At 45.6% G+C, this 18,734-nt stretch overlaps 2 protein-coding genes across 2 annotated transcripts in view; one reads left to right on the forward strand and one right to left on the reverse strand.

The window, feature by feature from the left end:
• Positions 1 to 200: 200 nt before the first annotated feature.
• The window catches only part of LOC310864144 (juxtaposed with another zinc finger protein 1-like), a 38,000-nt gene continuing 19,466 nt past the window's right edge, over positions 201 to 18,734 (forward strand). Inside the window, 1 exon segment of the mRNA XM_083772723.1 lies at positions 201 to 525. Within this exon segment, the coding sequence (XP_083628849.1) occupies positions 408 to 525 (118 nt within the window). The 5' untranslated portion in view covers positions 201 to 407.
• Positions 9,175 to 16,924, reverse strand: LOC310868210 (E3 SUMO-protein ligase ZBED1-like; the record flags this gene model as incomplete). The annotated part of the gene is made up of 5 exons (XM_083778514.1): positions 9,175 to 9,261; positions 14,484 to 14,720; positions 14,886 to 15,072; positions 15,723 to 16,230; positions 16,528 to 16,924. 5 exons carry the CDS (start codon positions 16,922 to 16,924, stop codon positions 9,175 to 9,177), a joined length of 1,416 nt encoding a protein of 471 aa, XP_083634640.1.

Below are 18,734 nucleotides of genomic sequence, written 5' to 3' on the forward strand. Positions count from 1 at the left end.
TTACTTGAGTACATTTTGTACTCAAGTAAAGTACAACATTTGAGTACTTTTACCACCACTGTCTGCTCCCATCACCCACCCCCTCCACCTTCTGCCTACCAGCCAGCCATCCCCACCCCCAGCCAGCGTCCCTCCCCTCCCCTCCCCCCTCCCTCTGGCTCCAGCTGCGTCCCGTCCGCCGCTGCTCCCTGTCTAGCCGCCCCGGTGTGTGTGTCTTGCTCCGCCGCTGCTCCCCCCTGCTCTGCCCCGCTCCCACCACCACCACACCACCCCCGGCGGTACCCGAAGCCTCCTGCCCTGCCTCCCTTCCTCCTCCTCCTCTCTCCCCGGGACGAACCCTTCCTTTTTTTTTGTTTTTAAGTGGATGCACACTACACACACAAGCGAGCTTCTTTGCAAACAACATCATGACGACTGGCATCGCCGCGGCGTCGTTCTTCTCCAATTCCTGCAGGTTCGGGGGTTGCGGTCTCCAGTTCGAGTCCCTGGCCGAGCTCATCGTCCACATCGAGGACAATCACATCGGTGAGCAGTCGGGTAGAGCTAACTCCAGTTAGCTGGGGGGGGGGGGGGGCTAGCTAATGTAGCCACGAAGCTCACACATAGCAAACATAGCGGAACGCAAAGCTCGGCTTCTACCGTTGCATTCCGCTATCTATGTTGTGTGTGTGTGCTTGTGCGCTTCATTCGCGGCGTAACAACTTGTCGAGTCTTGTAGTCGTGACACGTGCATGTGGGCTATGTGCTTGTTTCGCTGTGCATTGGTGTTATTAAATATTTATTATTATTTATGTTGCAACTAAATGTTCCCAGCCAGGGCCCGCCTCGATCGGTCTTCCATAATAAACTAGCCATCCATCCAGGCTCCTGTCTGGATCCCATAGCCTGGAGACAACTGTCGCTCTATGACTGGTTGCTTTGTTGTCAGGCAACCTGCGAATTGATTGATTGATTGATTGATTGATTGATTGATTGATTGATTGATTGATTGATTGATTGATTGATTGATTGATTGATTGATTGATTGATTGATTGATTGATTGATTTTTTTTAATTTCACACTAGTACGCAGACTGGGTACATTTCAAACGAAAGCACATGTCAATACTTGTGGACGACACGGACACCATGATAAAGCACTAATTGATCAATTTACAATTTACAATTTAGGCATTTAGCAGACGCTCTTAATCCAGAGCGACTTACATTAAGCAAGAACAAAAAAGCATGGGAATACATCACATAAAAACATTTATCAAGAAACATGCGTAAGCTAAGAAAGTAACAGTGGAATATTTATATAATGAAGCTATACATATAAACTATACATCTATACATATGTACTATGACGTGCTATGACTACATACAATGCAATTATAGTCTACATAACATGCTATAAGTCTTGATGGAGACAAGACAACGAAAATAACTCAATAAGCATTTATTATCAACATTTCCATATATGTTGTCAATACAAAAACTGCTACTTTGAGGACGTATCCAGGAAAAGCACGTAAGCACTTAAAAGCACTTGTTTACATCAGGGTCCTCCATTTTCAATTCATCAGAACTTTTAAAGACGTACAATTGATTTATTGAAGTATTTATTAACAGTTTGCAGAATTACAGCACATTTCAATTACAACTCGATACAAAAAAACTGTCAACTGTGAGTGGACGACACCATAAAGTATTACAGTTTACAAGAGGGTCCACCATTTCACCAATTCACCATAACATTTAGAGACCTACAAATACACTTTGTTAAAGCCAAAAACAGGAAATCATCATAGAGGAGGTAAAAAGGGAAAAAAAAAATATATACATTGAGGGGAAAAAGTGGTGGGAATTTACGGGGGCCAGTTTCGAATTGCAAGCCGTCCGTAGGTGCCCTTTGAGAGCGGTTTTGAAGGAGTCAAGTGATTCGCATGTCTTAATGACTGTTGCTGGGGCGTTCCACATTTTGGTGGCATAGGAGCGAAATGAATTTAGTCCCTTGTTTGTGTCGAATCTGGGTGGCACATGGTTTGTTGAGCTCCCTCTGGTGTTGTGGGTGTGGACTTCGTTGCCATTAAGGTACATGGGTATCTTAGTGGAGTAGGGAATCTTGTGGACCAGACCCATTGCAAGAGGATGTACTCTGTCGTCAACCCTAAGCCATTCCGGCCTATCAAAGTGGACAGAGGTGAAGTGGGTTCGGGGAGTGATGCCAAGTATTAAATAGAAATAGTGTAAATAAATATTCCAATTGAAAGCATTTATTATCAACATTTCCATGTTGCTGGTAATAAAGCAGTGGTTTTCAACCCTTTTCATATCGAGGCCCATTATTTAGTCTGCATTTGAGCCACGGACCACCATTTGATGACATTTGATGACGAATATTGTTGTTGTCGTTGGATAAGATTTTGTCCACAATTCCATTCTGTATTGATGTTGGTACCTTTTTAGGAGAGGTAACAGGCGAACGTTGATCAAAAATAACAAATCTCCTACATTCTCTAATTGTATAGACTTCTTGTAAATTTCAGGTGTTTAACAATAATTTAATCATTTGGTTCTCATTTGGTTACACTATCAAGAGTTAAAGATATATAAGGGTTAAATATCTAGTAAGGGTCCATTTGGTTACCACCTCCATCATTTAGCTGCAGCGGACCACCTGGAACCCCCTCAAGGACCACTGGTTAAACACTGGAGTAGTGTGTGTTAACAGTCTCTGAGCTAAAGATAGTTGGATTATTATTATTATTATTATTATCATCATCAAGGTAATAAGGTAATGTCTACCTCTACCTTTTTAAAAAGACGTATGTATCATTGTATGAAATAATCTTCTTGTCAAAACACATTGTGGACGCTGTTGTGTCCCTAGTGAAAACCAAGTGGCCAATCGCAGCGAGACAAAGCCCTCCGGGCACTGGGATATCAACTTTATCAAGAGATGAGCCACTGTTTACGTTTACAGCAGCAGGCCTGTGTGTGTGTGTGTGTGTGTGTGTGTGTGTGTGTGTGTGTGTGTGTGTGTGTGTGTGTGTGTGTGTGTGTGTGTGTGTGTGTGTGTGTGTGTGTGTGTGTGTGTGTGTGTGTGTGTGTGTGTGTGTGTGTGTGTGTGTGTGTGTGTGTGCGTGTGCGTGTGCGTGCGTGCGCGCGCGGCCGGGCCCCTTTAACATCGCATTGTGCATAACGGCAGGCATCCAGTGTTGATTTTGACAGCAATTTTTTGTTTTAGTCATAGTCTCTTGAATAGTTTTAATTTAGTTTTAGTCACATTTTAGTCACCTGGATTTTTTTTGTGTTAGGCTCGTTTTAGTCGACTAAATGTCATAAGAGTTTAGACTAAATCTACAGTTGATTGAGTCGACTAAAATGTATTTTGGTGGGCCTTGAAGCCGTCGTACTGATTGATTTTACACTTGCTGTGAGCTTGTAGATCTGCTATTTTCAGCATGCAACAAAGTGTAAAATGACTTCTACTGGATCTCTTGTCCACTATAGTCCCTTCCTAACATTTTAGTCTAGTTTATATTTCTTTACGAAATTGTCAATATATTTAGTCTCGGGGCACGGTGGCACAGTTGGTAGTGCTGTCGCCTCACAGCTAGAAGGTCCTGGGTTCGATTCCCGCTCGGGGCGCTGTGGGTGCTGGCGGCGTGTTTCCTCCTCCGCGTCATCAGTGCCCATACCCGAAGGCGGGGTTGGCGAAAGGGTCTTTCTGTGTGGAGTTTGCATGTTCTCCCCGTGTCCCCTAGGGTAGGTACCCTCACAAAAACATGCAGTAATCCTGGTCTCTAAACTGCCTCCCCCTGGCCAGCCGGGACGCCTGATGGAGGGGAAAGGAACTGGTTGGAATAACGTGCTCCTTCCACACGCTACGTCCAACCAGGGAAACTCCCCCTTGTCAGGTGTAAAGGAGCAACTTGGACACTCAAGCATGAAGGAAGCATGAGTTAAGTCCGTTGCTCTCCCTAGGTTGGCGGAAGGTGTGTAGAGCCCAGGATCACATCACAGGATGATTGACACAGGGGTGAAAAATGGGTTACAAAATCGTGGGACAAAAAATATAAATTAAAAAAAAATATATATATTTAGTCTCAGTTTTAGTCATCATAGCCTACTGTTATTTTTGTTTGCGCGTTAAATGACAGCAAAAACTTGTCCGTTCTAGTTTTGTTCAGTATCAACTTGTTGCATGGCTGCAGGCAACCCCTGTGCAGTCTGTTATGCACCATAATAATGCATAACATAATATCAACCAGATGCCCGAACCACCTAAGCTGGCTCCTTTCCAGGTGAAGAAGCAGTGACTCTACTCCGAGTCTCTCTCGCGTGACGGAACTTCTCACCCTATCTCTAAAGGCCTATTCATTCATAGTCTGTTTTTTCGGTGGTGAGGTGACCACCGCTCCGGTGGTGAGCTGACCACCGGAGCTGAAATAACGTTGAGCGGTGGTGAGTAAAAACAGAGAGAAGGGCTGGAGCGGTGGTGGTGGTTTGCTCTTCACCGCGGCTCGTGACGTCATGTTGTAGTTTGTTGGTGGTCACCTAACCACCGAAAATCCAGACTATGTATGAGCCTTTCCCTTTAGGGAGATGCCATGCCAGAGAAAGCTAATTTTGGCCGCTTGTATTCGCGACCTTATTCTTTCTGTCACGACCCACACTTCATGACCATAGATGAGAGTATAGGAACGAAGATTGCTCGGTAGATGGAGAGCTTTGCCTTCTGGCTCTGCTCTCTTTTCGTCACAACAGTGAGCGGTACAGAAACTGCAATACCGCCCCTGCCGTTCCGATTCCCTGGTTGATCTCCTTCTCCGTACTCCCCTCACTCGTGAACAAGACCCTGGAGATACTTTAACTCCTTCACCTGGGTTAACCCATTCTGACCTGAGATCAGATTCATACGAGGTTTCCACTGGACACACACTGGTCTGATTAACCCATTCTTACCTGAGATCAGATTAAAAAAAAATGTCAGTCGTTCTTCGATTTTTCAAAAATAGCAGACCTACAAGCTCGTAGCGTGCCACTCGGTGGCGCGCTATGAGCTTGTAGATCTGCTATTTTTCAATAACTAAAGCATAACATGATGCTAACACCTAAATGGGTTCCCGTTCAGAATGGGGTAATGTCTCATTCCCTACTTGGACTGCACAATCCATCGGTTGTGAAACACCCACTCCATTGGCCCCTTATCCCATAAGCACATATCTCTGAGATTGAAACTAATTCGTAGCCTATATACCGTATAATGCTCGGCACTGTCTAAAGCACAGATCAGCCTCTCTCCTATTTAACAAGAAACTTATCGGGGAAATCCTCTCACGCCAGCGGATTATTAGCTTGTAATCCGCCCTATAGCAGATTATACCACCATATATATATGGCCTAATGCATTTAGGCAGTATAGGTGATAACCAGTGAAACAAACTACCAGTCAGACAAGCGCACTGATTTACCAAGTAGCGCTGAGCTAATCATTATTAGTGGCATGCGTCCATGTTCAGTAGACTAGGACGGCATAGCAGCCAGGGAGGGAGGGAGGGAGACGGGTAAATGGATGCTCTCCACTAAGCCAGTTTCCATGGCAACCTGGGGTCCAGGGCAGTTTATTGGCCGAGGAGGAATAGCACACCTGCTGCCCCATTAACAAAGCCCCCCCCCCACCCCCCCCATCCAATCCGCTGTGGCGGTGGCGATGACAGCCAATCGGGCTGTCTCGTCACATCAGGACAGGAAGAGTGTGCTGGGTTTCTTTAGGTAAAATGTGCTGCGTGGCAGACTGTGGAGCACGCTGATTAGCAACGCCATATGCTCAGTGGATCACTTCCAAATGAAGCCATTTAGACCTGAGAGGACGATTCTACAAATATCTTCTAAATCCTGACGGTTTCCTGAAAAACCTCATGTTTCTTTCTATGTCAGTGGTTCTCAACCTTTTCATGTCAAGGACCCCGAAAATGATCTGTATTTGGCCGCCGACCCCCATCTGAAAATATGTTGTTCCAGCAGGCACCCCCCCAGAAGCAAAGATATGAGTTGAAAACGTTCGCTCTAAAATAATATAATATATTCCAACTTTGACTCGTTTTCACGACTTTTCAAAAATAGCGGATCGAGCTTGTAGCTTGTGCTGTTTTTCAATAGCTAAAGTATATAACATAATGCTTAAAACACCAAAAGGGTTCCCGGCCAGAATGGATTAATAACCAAGAAGAAGTGAAATCTAGACCGTCCGCCGTCTGCCCCCATGTACAGCCACGTGACCGTGTTTTACATTAGACTTTGTAGCATGGGATATATGTGTATGTATGAATGAATGAATGATAAAAATATCTATTTTCCGAATCTACAAATGCCTTATGATTATGTATCAGTAGTTCTCTTCTGACACTTTTCAAGATTTCCCAAATAAAGTGACGGGGTGTGTGGAGCCGCCCTAGGCTGTACACATCTAGCTATTTATGAATAGCCAGCAATGTGAAATATTCTAAAACGACACACGGGTGCTTTCCCGGTTTTAACGGAGTAACTGTATACAAAATAAATAGTATATTCTATAGAGTTATACAGATAGAGGAACAACACACATCCTAAACGCAGACGAAGCGACGATACTGTTTAGAATGGAAATAATGACAGACATAGGGCATTTTCACTCCACGGCCGAACCCCACACACACGCGCATCATGCACCCATCTGGCTCTTAGATTGACCTTTGACCCCGGGCAGTCAGCTGAGCAGAACGGGAGGTCACTGCGGGCCAGACCCAGAAGGCCCTAATGAGATGAGATCCCTCTCCCTCTCTGCTGCTGATCAGCTGAAAGCATCAAACATTACACAGACCCAATCAATAATAACACCCCCAAGACAGATGTGGGGGTAGGGAGGTCGGTGTCTGTCTGTCTGTCTGTCTGCGATCGGCTATGTCTGTCTGTCTCCCTGGTTTTGATTGAAGTGGCTGTGTGTGTGTCTGTCTGTGTCTGTGTGTCTCTCTCTCTCTCTCTCTCTCTGTGATTTTGTAGTTCTCAGAGTGACCCTAGGTGTTGTCTATCATTTAGACCAGTGTTGTTTTTGGCAGCAAATTTCTATTTTAGTTTAGTCATAGTCTTTGGACTGAAACTTAATTTAGTTTTAGTCACATTTTAGTCACCTGGAATGTCTTAGTGTTAGTCTAGTTTTAGTCGACTAAATGTCATAAGATTTTAGTCGACTAAATCTACAGTTGATTTAGTCGACTAAAATGTATTTTGGCGGGTCTTGATCGTAATGAGTGTTTTTACACTTGCTGAAAATAGCCGATCTACAAGCTCACAACGCGTTGCGACGCGTTGCAACACTGATTAAAGGTCATTACACACTGGCGAATTAGCGACGCGATGCGAATAAGCGATCTGAAAATGCGAAATATTGCATGTTGCAGTTCGCCTGCGAATCTCTGCAAAATACGACACCAGAGCGAACAAATAAAAGCGAAAACGGTCGCATTTTCGCACATTCGCACACTCGCCACTGATGTGGAAGCTTGCATGGACTTCAATTGTTTTTTTTTTAATGCGAATTATTCGCACGAATATATCGCGTCGCCAATTCGCCAGTGTGTAATGACCTTTAGACTTGTTTGCTAAGTTTAGTTACAAGGAAATCCAGGTGGTCTCTAAGACCCCATTTACACTGGAAGCCAAATCTAGCCTGAATCAGATCTGTGCCACATCATTAAGATTGAAATCCGATTTGTTTAAATAAGTAAATTATTTTTTCCCCAAATGTGATTCGAGACACATTCAGAGGTGGCTTCAAATCTGATATCAGGAGATCTGTCTCAGTCCGAATGCAACAACCTGATCTACATCTGATTCCACGTGAATTGTTTGCGTTTTAAACTTATTCAACCCATTTTGACCTGAGATCAGATTCTAAAAATGTCTGTTTGAAAATGACAGTTTTCTGAAAAAGCTATGTTCCTATGTCAGTGGTTTTTCGATTTTTCAAAAATAGCAGACCTACAAGCTTGTAGCGCGCCGCTCGTAGCGCGCCACTCGGTGGCGCGCTACGAGCTTGTGGATCTGCTATTTTTCAATAGCTAAAGCATAACATAATGCTAACACCAAAAGGGGTTCCCGACCCAGAATGGATTAAACAAATCAGATTCCAATCTGGATGTGGCCACAGATCTGATTCAGGCTGGATTTGGCTGCCAGTCTGAACACACAGATCTGTGACAGATACCGATCTGGTGTGAATGGTCGGGGGCCAAAAGATCAGATTCGATAAATGCATCCAATTTGAATCAGATTTGTGACTGCAGTTTGGGGCCTTATATTGCTGGTTCCCCCAAATGAAGTTGTCATAGTGCACCCTTTATATTACCACAAACAACACTGCCCTCTCGTGGTAGAGTATACTATGTGCGGCCTGAAAACATTTCTGCATTTGTGTGTAGGGCCCCCCCGAGAAACGGTTTACTGCAGACAGGCCAACATGAGTCATCTTTCCTTGATCCCCCTCATCCTTATTTACTCTTCTTTAACCCATTTTGACCTGAGATCAGATTCTAAAATTGTCTTCTAAATCCTGACAGTGTTCTGAAAAACCTTATTTTTATGAATCAGTGGTGCTCACTATTTCATGTCAAGGACCCCAACAATTATATGTAATATGCCTTCACCCCCCCATCTGAAAATATGCTGTTCCAGGGACCCTCCAGAAGCAAAGATTTGAGTTAAAATGTTCACTGATAATAATATATATTCGAAGATTTGAGGCCCATTTTCACGATTTAAATAAAATAGCAAACCTACAACTTAAGTTCATAAGTTGATCTGCTATTTTTCAATAGCTAAATCATAACAAAATGCTAACACCAAAAGGGGTCCCCGCCCAAAATGGGTTAATAACAATGACTAGTTCATTGCTCACAACAAGGCCAAACAATGGTTAACGCCATGTTGTTTTTTTTAAACATAATTGAACCCCTCGAGGGAAAATGAGGATTTCTGCATTGAACAATGTTAACATTGAGGAGTACTAACGTCGGCGGAGGGGAGGGGCGGGTGGCGGGCCAAACAAAATGACCTCAGTAAAAACGCGTTGTTTGTTGTGTGTGTTGACACAAAGCCCTGGAGGTGAGGTGACTATAGTCTAGGTAAGCTCTGAGGAATGCGGTGATCTCACATGTCTTCATGGAGCAGACCTGAGACCAGCCAGAGAGCAGCGGCCTTGTGTCGGTCCTCCTCCGTGCAAGCACATACCTGCCTCTTACCTCAGCACACAGACATGGAGGGAGGAAGGGATAGTGATAGGGAGGGGCATAGATTAGGACATTAGGACCTTCTAGGCGGGAGCCCCTTTTTGGTGTTAGCGTTATGTTGTGCTTTAGCTGTTGAAAAATACAAAAAAAACAGATCTACAAGCTCGTAGCGCGCCACCGAGTGGCGCACTACGAGCTTGTAGGTCTGCTATTTTTGAAAAGAATCGAAGAATGATTGACATGGAAATGTAGCTTTTTCAGAAAGCTGTCAGGATGTAGAAGACATTTTTAGAATCTGGTCTCAGGTCAGAATGGGTTAAGACCTGGAACGCATCTGTGCCACGTCCTCCCACCATATATCCTTTAACCACTTTAGCTGTTATTTTTTAACTTTTTAGCTGTTGAAAAATAGAAGATCTACAAGCTAGATCTGATTTTTTTTTTTTTTTTTTATCGCGGGAAAATGTGTCTGATATCTAAATTGAATATATATATTCTTTCACAGCGAACGTTTTTAACTCGAATCTTTGCTTCTGGGGAATCCCTGGAACAACATATTTTGTTTTGTGCACTTCGTGGCCAAATCAAAATTTTGGGATTCCTTGACATGACACAGTTTGAGAACCACTGCTATAGAAACATACGTTTTTCAGAAAAACCCGAGTCTTGATTTTGAAGACTTTTTGTGGAATTTGGTATCGGGTCTTAATGGCCCCTTTTGGTGTTTTAACTAAGCATCATGTTGTACTTTAGCTTTTGGAAAATAGCAGATCTACAAGCTCACAGCGCCCCACCGAGTGGCGCGCTACGAGCTTGTAGGTCTGCTATTTTTGAAAAATCGTAAAAATGCAGCACAAATCTTTTGAATATATATTCTTTCAGAGTGAACTTTCTTTTCGACGTCGGGCCTAAATGGGTTAAAAACCTTGCGGACGAGATTGAAAGCAGCTTGAAGATGAGATGAGGGCAGGGCACAGAGTTCCCCCCCCCCCCCCTACGACCCAGCGTAGGCAGAACAAGCAGCATGGGAGGAGAGTGGTTTTATTCAACTTGTCGGGGGCTGATATAATTACGAGACTGGTCCCCCCCCCCCCCCACCTTTCTTTCTGTCTTTTACCAGTTTCAGAGATGGTGTCAAAGGGCTACGGCATCCCCTCTTTTGTCTTACCAGAAGGTGTCAGGCTAGCGCCGCGATTCAGTATGTATGTATAGAGGTTTTCAAGGTTTGCACTGTTTTAGTGTTTTGTCTTGTCCAGTTTTGTCTTTGTTTACATGTACAATAATGATTGTGACATGTATCCGTGTTGTTGGGAGCCCCTCGAAAACGAGATGGTCCATCTCAAGGAGTCTTTTTTTCCTAATAAAGAAACTTGAATCGTCATATAACCCATTCTGACCTGAGATCAGATTCTAAAAAGGTCTTCTACACCCTGACAGTTTTCTGAAAAAGCTATGTTTCTATGTCAGTCGTTTTTCGATTTTTCAAAAATAGCAGACCTACAAGCTCGTAGCGCGCCACTCGGTGGCGCGCTATGAGCTTGTAGATCTGTTATTTTTCAATAGCTAAAGCATAGCATAATGCTAACACCAAAAGGGGTTCCCCGTCCCAAAATGGGATTAGGCAGTGGCTTTGAACCCTTTTCATATCGAGGCCCATTATTTATTCTGCTTCCATCTGAGTCACGGACCAGGACCACCATTTGAGGACATTTAGCCTCTCAGACCCAAAATGCATAGAATATCTTGTTGTCGTTGGATAAGATTTTGACCACAATTCCATGCTGTATTGATGTGGTGATCATAAGAGAGATAACAGGCAAACGTTGATCAAAATTCTTCTACATTCTGTAATTGTGTACGCTTCTTGTAAATTAAGTAATGCAGATGTTTAACAATGGTTTAACTCTTCAAAAATGAAATGAAATGGTTTAAAATGAAACCAAATGGACCCATATGGGTCCATTTGGTTTAATTTTACGCTCTCAAGAGTTAAAGATCTATAAGGGTCCATTTGGTTACCAACTCTCCATCATTTAGCATGGGGACCACCTGGAACCCCCGGCAAGGACCACTGGTGGTCCCCGGACCACTGGTTGAAAACCACTGACAGGATTCATATTTTCAAAATGTAGCGGAAATAGCTCGATCTACAAGGTCACAACTTCCCAAGTTTAAAGTTATTCAATATTTCAGTCATTTCATAGTAGCCTATATTAACCCATTAAAACCGGGAAAGCACCGTGTATATATTTTCATAGCTCATAGCACGGCACTGTAGATCTGCTATTTTTGAAAAATCGTGAAAACACGTGCAAATCTTTGAATATATATTCTTTTAAATCAAAACTTTGTTCCTGGGGGGGGGGGGGTCCCCCTGGAACAACATATTTTCAGATGGGGGTCGGCGGCCAATTACATATACTTTTGGGTGTCCTTGACATGAAAAGGTTTGAGAACCACTGACATAAAAACAGAAAAGTGTCATGACTTAGAAGACATTTGTAGAATCGGCCTCAGGTCTTGGGTTAAATGGGTTCATTGAATTTACGCTCGGGATTTCGCGGCCCGTGGACAACATACACTTGACCGCTTTGTCCGGGCGGCAGCAGCGTGGCCATGGCTGTGACGGCTGGCAGCTCGTCAGGTCAGGTGTGACACGGAAGGAAGGGCGTGTGTGTGTGTGTGTGTGTGTGTGTGTAGAGTGTAGTGTGCGTAAGACGTGTCGTGTGTGTGTTTATCACACATCCTAAACGACCTGCCAGGGCGTAGCTGGCAGCAATTGGTGTGTCGGCATCCCAAACTGGAAATGCAACCCCACTATTTCAGTCCCATGCATGTATGTATGTAGCCGAGCGTGTGTACATACACGCACGCACGCACGCACGCACGCACGCACGCACGCACACACACACACAGCGCCTGCGGAAGTTAAGAGGGCCCAAGTGCCCCACCAAGCTCTGGGAAATGTAATTACAGAGAGGTTTGCCCTCCCCCCCAACACACACACACACACACACACACACACACACACACACACACACACACACACACACACACATGCACGCACGCACACACACATCCCTGTAGTCCCTCCCCTCCCCTCCTCTTCTCCCTTGCCTCCTCCACTCTCCTCTCTCCCTCCATCCGGTGTCCCACTGTTTGAGGAACACATTAAAATGCTCTCTGTGGTTTAATTAGCCCGGCTCCCAAACAAGCCCTGCATTCTTGGCCTGCTGCAACACACACACACACACACACACACACACACACACACACGAGCAAGCATATAAGCAAGCAAGCATAAGCATATAAGAACATACACATGTGCCCCCACAAGCACACGCAGGGAATTATAGATGAACACATACGTACAGCAGCGTGCACATACAACAGAGCAGTTGCAGACGGCTTTCAGCAGGGGGCAGTGTTGCACTTCTGTCGGCGAGGCAGAGCTCGGTGTTGAAACGGCTCGGGAGTGGCGGCCGATTGGTCACTGCCTTTTTAATGACACGACTAGGTAATTAGGGAGATATTTATAGACCCCCGGGGGGGGGAGGGGGGGGGGGGAGACAAGTGAAACATTTCAAGTATGCACGCATGCAACGCGCATTCGCCGCACTCGTCTCGCAAGATATCATCATAACCCATTCTGGGAGGGAACCCCTTTTGGTGTTATAGCATTATGTTATGCTTTAGCTATTGAAAAATTGCAGATCTACAAGCTCATAGCGCGCCACCGAAGAACGACCGACATAGAAACACAGCCTTTTCAGAAAACTGTCAGGATGTATATAGAAGACATGTTTAGAATCTGATCTCAGGTCAGAATGGGATAATCATAGTTCGCTCAGATGAGGGGGGGAGTCCAGTCCCCCGGCCAAATGCATAATATCACTTTGGGGGCACGGAAAAGTTTGAGAACTGCTTATTTAGATTTTAGAAGGTTGTTTGTATAGAATCCGTCTTGGGTTAATAATCCAGCTAAAGTGACACAACCGTTGAGAGAGACTGTGTGTGTGTGTGTGTGTGTGTGTGGGGGGGGTTTGTCCCTGTTCCCCTGTTGCAATGGCGGCATCGCCGGTGTTTTGGCTTCCTGTCCTGCTAGGTGAGCGGAAGCCATTAAAGTGGGTGAACATTTATTGCCGCACTCTCTCTCTCCCTCTCTGCACCTGGCTCAGTCCATTTCCCCCTGACACCACCCCCACCCTTAACTTAACTCCTTCCCCCAGCCCCCCCCCCCCCCCTCTACATACCGTACACACACACACACACACACACACACACACACACACACACACACACACACACACACACACAGGCTTTACCTAATCCTTACCACTTCTTAAAAGCCCCTATAGTCTTATTAGTCTAATTATTAGTGGTGGGCATAGATTAATTTTTTTAATCTAGATTAATCTCACTGCAATTCTGGAGTTAATCTAGATTAATCTAGATTAAAATGGCTCATTTGAACTCTGCCGAAGGCATTGAAAATATGTGTGCGCTACCTAAATAATGACCAGAAGTAAATCCTTGAACGGGCCACGTGGCCCATTAGACCAGGAGCCCTATCATAATTGGTAATGAAAATATAATAATGTTCAATACGATGTACGTGTGTTATACATTGTTTATTCAGTTAAACACGAATAACCATAAACACGTTACCATACAGGCAATTTGGAACAGTGGGTGCAAGAACAACCCCCTTTTCTGGGATATGACATTAATTAAACTGTAAACCTAGAGGTGATGAAGAACTGTTTACAGTCAGTAGCTTTGTGACATGACTTGAGTCCAACCTCTACCTCTTCCACCAGTCACTCACCTCCAGTGTGGGGCGTCCCAATCCCAACCCTGGGGCTTCCTATTCCCTCTCCTACTGTACCTCATCAGTACTGGGGTTTCCTATTCCCTCTCCTACTGTACCTCCATCGGTACTGGGGTTTCCTATTCCCTCTCCTACTGTACATGATTTGAGTCCAACCTCTACCTCTCCTTCTTCCACCAGTCACTCAGACACACCAGCTTGTTCACATTGTCTGGTGACAAACTAGATCTTTTTTTCTGTACAATGTGGCCTGCTAAAGAGAACAGTCTCTCGCATGGGACAGTTGTGGCAGGAGTCCCCAAGTACTTCTGGGCAATGTGGGCCATCTTACCATAAACAGCAGTGTGCTCTGACCACCACTTCAGTGGACACTGATCTAAACTGGCACTGGGCTCTACCTTGTACCTCTCTACAACATTGTCTACTACTGGTATCTCGTCTTCTGACTCTGACTCTGATCCCATCAGTAGTAGGGCTGTCTTCTTTTGAGGTGGCTCAGGGTTCTCCTCCCTGGGCGGCTGCAGAGCAGGTTCTTCTGCCCTCACCAAGTCACTCAGCTTTCCCCACACTGGCTCCCTCTCTGCTCTGGGCAGGCATTTGAGATCTTTGAAGCGTGGGTCCAGAGCAGTGGCCACCTTTTGATGAAAAATAAAATAAAGATTGATGGAAGAAAATGTAACTTTCAAAATCCTCCATATTTCTTCATGACTCATTCATCTATCCATTTATCAATCTTCTGGCTTAACGGTCTATAATGGTCAGCCAATACAGTTATCTTCTGGTCAGTACGTGTCACATACCTTCAGCCATTCCAGGTTTGTTTTCTCCCTCCGCTGGTTGAGGTCTTTGATGAAGGCAGTCTTGAAGCGCACAATGTAGGCAGGATCATCATCAGAGATCTTCATTGCTCGCAGGAGATGACACAGGGCAGGTAAAACGACAGAGCAGGAGACATACTTTTCCCCACCAAGGAGCTCAGTGACGTACCTACACACACACACACACACACACACACACACACATTAAGAGGGGTGAATTGACACCAAAAACGACGCCACAATGTCACAGCAGGACACACGCGCACACACACACACACACAGAGCATAGCACACAGACAGTACACACACACACACAGACATCACAGCCCCAAACACAGCACGGCCACACACAGACAGCACAGCCCCAAACAAACAGCACAGCCATACACAGACAGCACAGCCCCAAACACAGCACGGCCACACACAGACAGCACAGCCCCAAACAAACAGCACAGCCATACACAGACAGCACAGCCCCAAACAAACAGCACAGCCATACACAGACAGCACAGCCCCAAACACAGCACAGCACAGCCACACACACACACACACACACACACACACACACACACACACACACACACACACACACACACACACACACACACACACACACACACACACACACACACACACACAGCGCAGTGTGCACTGTGCACACACACACAGCCACACACACACAGAGCAGTGTGCACTGTGCACACACACAGCCACACACACACACACACACAGAGCAGTGTGCACACACACACACACACACAGCAGTGTACACACACACACACACACACACACATAGAGCACAGCACAACACACACTTACTTGCATGGCTCCAGCAGTTTCTCCAGCTTTGCCAACTTCTCATATTCAGCATGTGTTGGGAGGGCCAGCTTGTGGGTCTGCTGAGCCAGCGTTGCGTGCACTGCGTCTCTGTTGCGCCTCAAACGTGTGATCATCGCTAGGGTTGAATTCCAGCGTGTTGGAACGTCTTGCACGAGTGACTCCTGGTCTTGTTCAAGGGATGCTTGCTGGGCATTCAGCTCGTCTGAGTTAGCCGGACTGTGTTTGAAATGTCCGACCACTTTTCGACACTTGGCCAGTACACCATCAAAACCACCATCCCGAAGTGACATTACAACGGCCCTCTGTACAAGATGAGCAACGCAGGGCAAGTGCTCAAATGGTAATATTCTCCCTGCTGCTATCATGTTGGGAGCGCTGTCGGTTCCAATGGTGGTGATTTTTTCAGCTATGCCCCACTGATTAGCGACGTCGAGAAACTGTCTGGCACAAGCTTCTGCAAAGTGGCGCTCCTCCGTTTTAATCACACCTGACGTTATAGGAGAGACAAAGTAGATCAGAATAAGTTTGCTATTAATAGGAGACTTACAATTAGCAGGCTGGCGTTGTTGGGGCTAGCTAGCAAACGTATAATGTTGGCTGGTGGTAAAATAAATCAATCGATCCCTGATAACGTTAGCTAAAGCTGTGTAAATGTTAGGCTGAATTAGCAATATTACATGCCGCGGTGGGGTTGGTTTCAGGTTGGATATTCAGCCAGGATGGCTGGGTATCCAGCCCGAGACCAACTTCACCGTGGTAAATTAATTTAAATTACATAACGTACCTAAGGCGAACGAGTGAAGTTCCCAGCTGACATCGATGAGGTGTACAGTAACGCCAAGGTAGTTGTCGTTTTTGACAGATGTCCAATGGTCCCCAGTCAGTGCTACACACGCCGCCCCGGCCAACTTTTCATCTTTCGCAGCTTTCTCTGCGGCGTACTGGTCATGGATTCTCCTTGTGATAGTTCGTCTCGCAGGTAGTTTGTAAGATGGGTCGCCTGTGGCCGCCTGGAGAAGAAGCTCGAGCCCATCATCTTCAACCACACTGATAGGCCGGCAGTTGATGGCAATCCATTGAGCTAGGAGGTTAGTTAGCTTGGCTGATAGAGTTGGGCTGACGGGCTTGCCACGGTTGCACTCAAACATTGTAGTTTGACGAACACTTTTCCCCGGAGCCATATTAGTGCTTGGCCCGCCGGCAGCTTCGCTATCATCAACCAACGCAAAGGGATGCTTGTGCGTTAGGTGATACTTCAGACTTGAAGAACTCCTACAGTAAGCCATTTCTGCTTTGCACAGGGTGCAAACCACCTTGTTCTTGTCGAGGTTTCCATTGGGAAGCTTCTTGTAAAGAAATTTCCCCTGAAGCAAACCTGGGTTCACAGAGTCCTGCATGCTGACGTTTGATGTGGCACGCCGCACTGTTCATTAATTTCACCCGTGTCCGGTTAGGTTAGGATTTGTTACCGCCCCGCTCTCAGAGTAATTTATTTCACCTTGTCCCTGTTAGGTTAGGACTTCTCCCTCCCACAGAGTAATTCCGGCGTCCGCCAGATAAAACTATCAAAGTGAAATTCCTAGTTTGCTTGCTTTATGCAGTCAATGCAGACCCAGCTCTTAGACCCAACTTTGAGAATAGATTAATGGCGATAATTTATTTGACGCGCGATAATATTCTCGCGTTAACGCAGCACGTTAACGCCGATAACGGCCCAGCATTACTAATTATACACAATTGGCATAAATCAACGTCAAATAAAACGTAAGCATCTATTTCGAAGTGTAGTTTAAATAATATTAACCCCAAGTGGTTAATGGAAAGTTATTTTTTACCTGCTTTTTGCCCCCCCCCTCCCCCATTCACATTACATTACATTCACACCCTTTTATTTAGGAACCAACCATGAACCAACCTCTCTTGGTTTGACGAGAATACCTTTTATTTGTTCGATGGCTGACATCAGGGAAGGAGAGTTTTCTACCTCTGCTCTGCTCTGAGGCATAGGATTCCAGAGAAGAAGGGAAGATATCACCTCATGATAAGCTCTGTAGCATCAGCCGGCAGACTGTGTTCTTCTGGATCGGACTAGTGAAGAAACACGGGGAGGGTTGCTGTATATATTAGCCCATTCTGACCTGAGATCAGATTCTATAAATGTCTTCTACATCCTGACAGTTTTCTGATAAAGCTATGTTTCTATGTCAGTCGTTCTTCGATTTTTCAAAAATAGCAGACCTACAAGCTCGTATATGAGCTTGTAGATCTGCTATTTTTCAATAGCTAAAGCATAACATGATGCCAACACCAAAATGGGTGCCCGGTCAGAATGGGTTAGAGAAGTCTTTCCAAGGTGGCTCTTCCCAGAGAGATGTTGCGCTCTCATTAGAAGGTGCGCTGTGGGTGCTGGCGGCGTGCCTCCTCCTCCGCGCCATCAGTGCCCATACCCGAAGGCGGGGGTTGGCGAAAGGGCATTTCTGTGTGGAGTTTGCATGTTCTCCCCGTGTCCCCTAGGGTATAGGTACCCTCACAAAAGCATGCAGTAATCCTGGTCACTAAACTCCCTCCCCCTGGCCAGCCGGGGCGCCTGATGGAGGGGAAAGGAACTGGTTGGAATAACGTGTTCCTTCCACGTGCTACGTCCAACCCGGGAAACTCCCCCGTCGGGTGTAAAGGAGCAACTTGGACACTCAGGCATGAAGGAAGCATGAGTTCAAGTCCGTGGCTCTCCCCTTGTCCCCCATATATGGGGACTAGGTTGGTGGAGGGTGTGTAGAGCCCAGGATCACATTAGATGATTGACACAGGGGTGAAAAATGGGTTACAAAATCGTGGGATAAAAATATATATTGAGTAGAAGGTGCAGGTGTAAGTGCCATCCATCCAGCTGTTTCTCTGGTTTCTTTGAAAGTGTCCATGTCTCGGAGCCATGGAGTGGAATCGTGGGGATGGCAATTTAAGGACCGGGAAGTCTGGCGTGGCACCCCCCCC

The sequence above is a fragment of the Protomyctophum parallelum genome, assembly GCF_964188405.1.
Source record: "Protomyctophum parallelum genome assembly, chromosome: 1".
Taxonomy (NCBI): domain Eukaryota; kingdom Metazoa; phylum Chordata; class Actinopteri; order Myctophiformes; family Myctophidae; genus Protomyctophum; species Protomyctophum parallelum.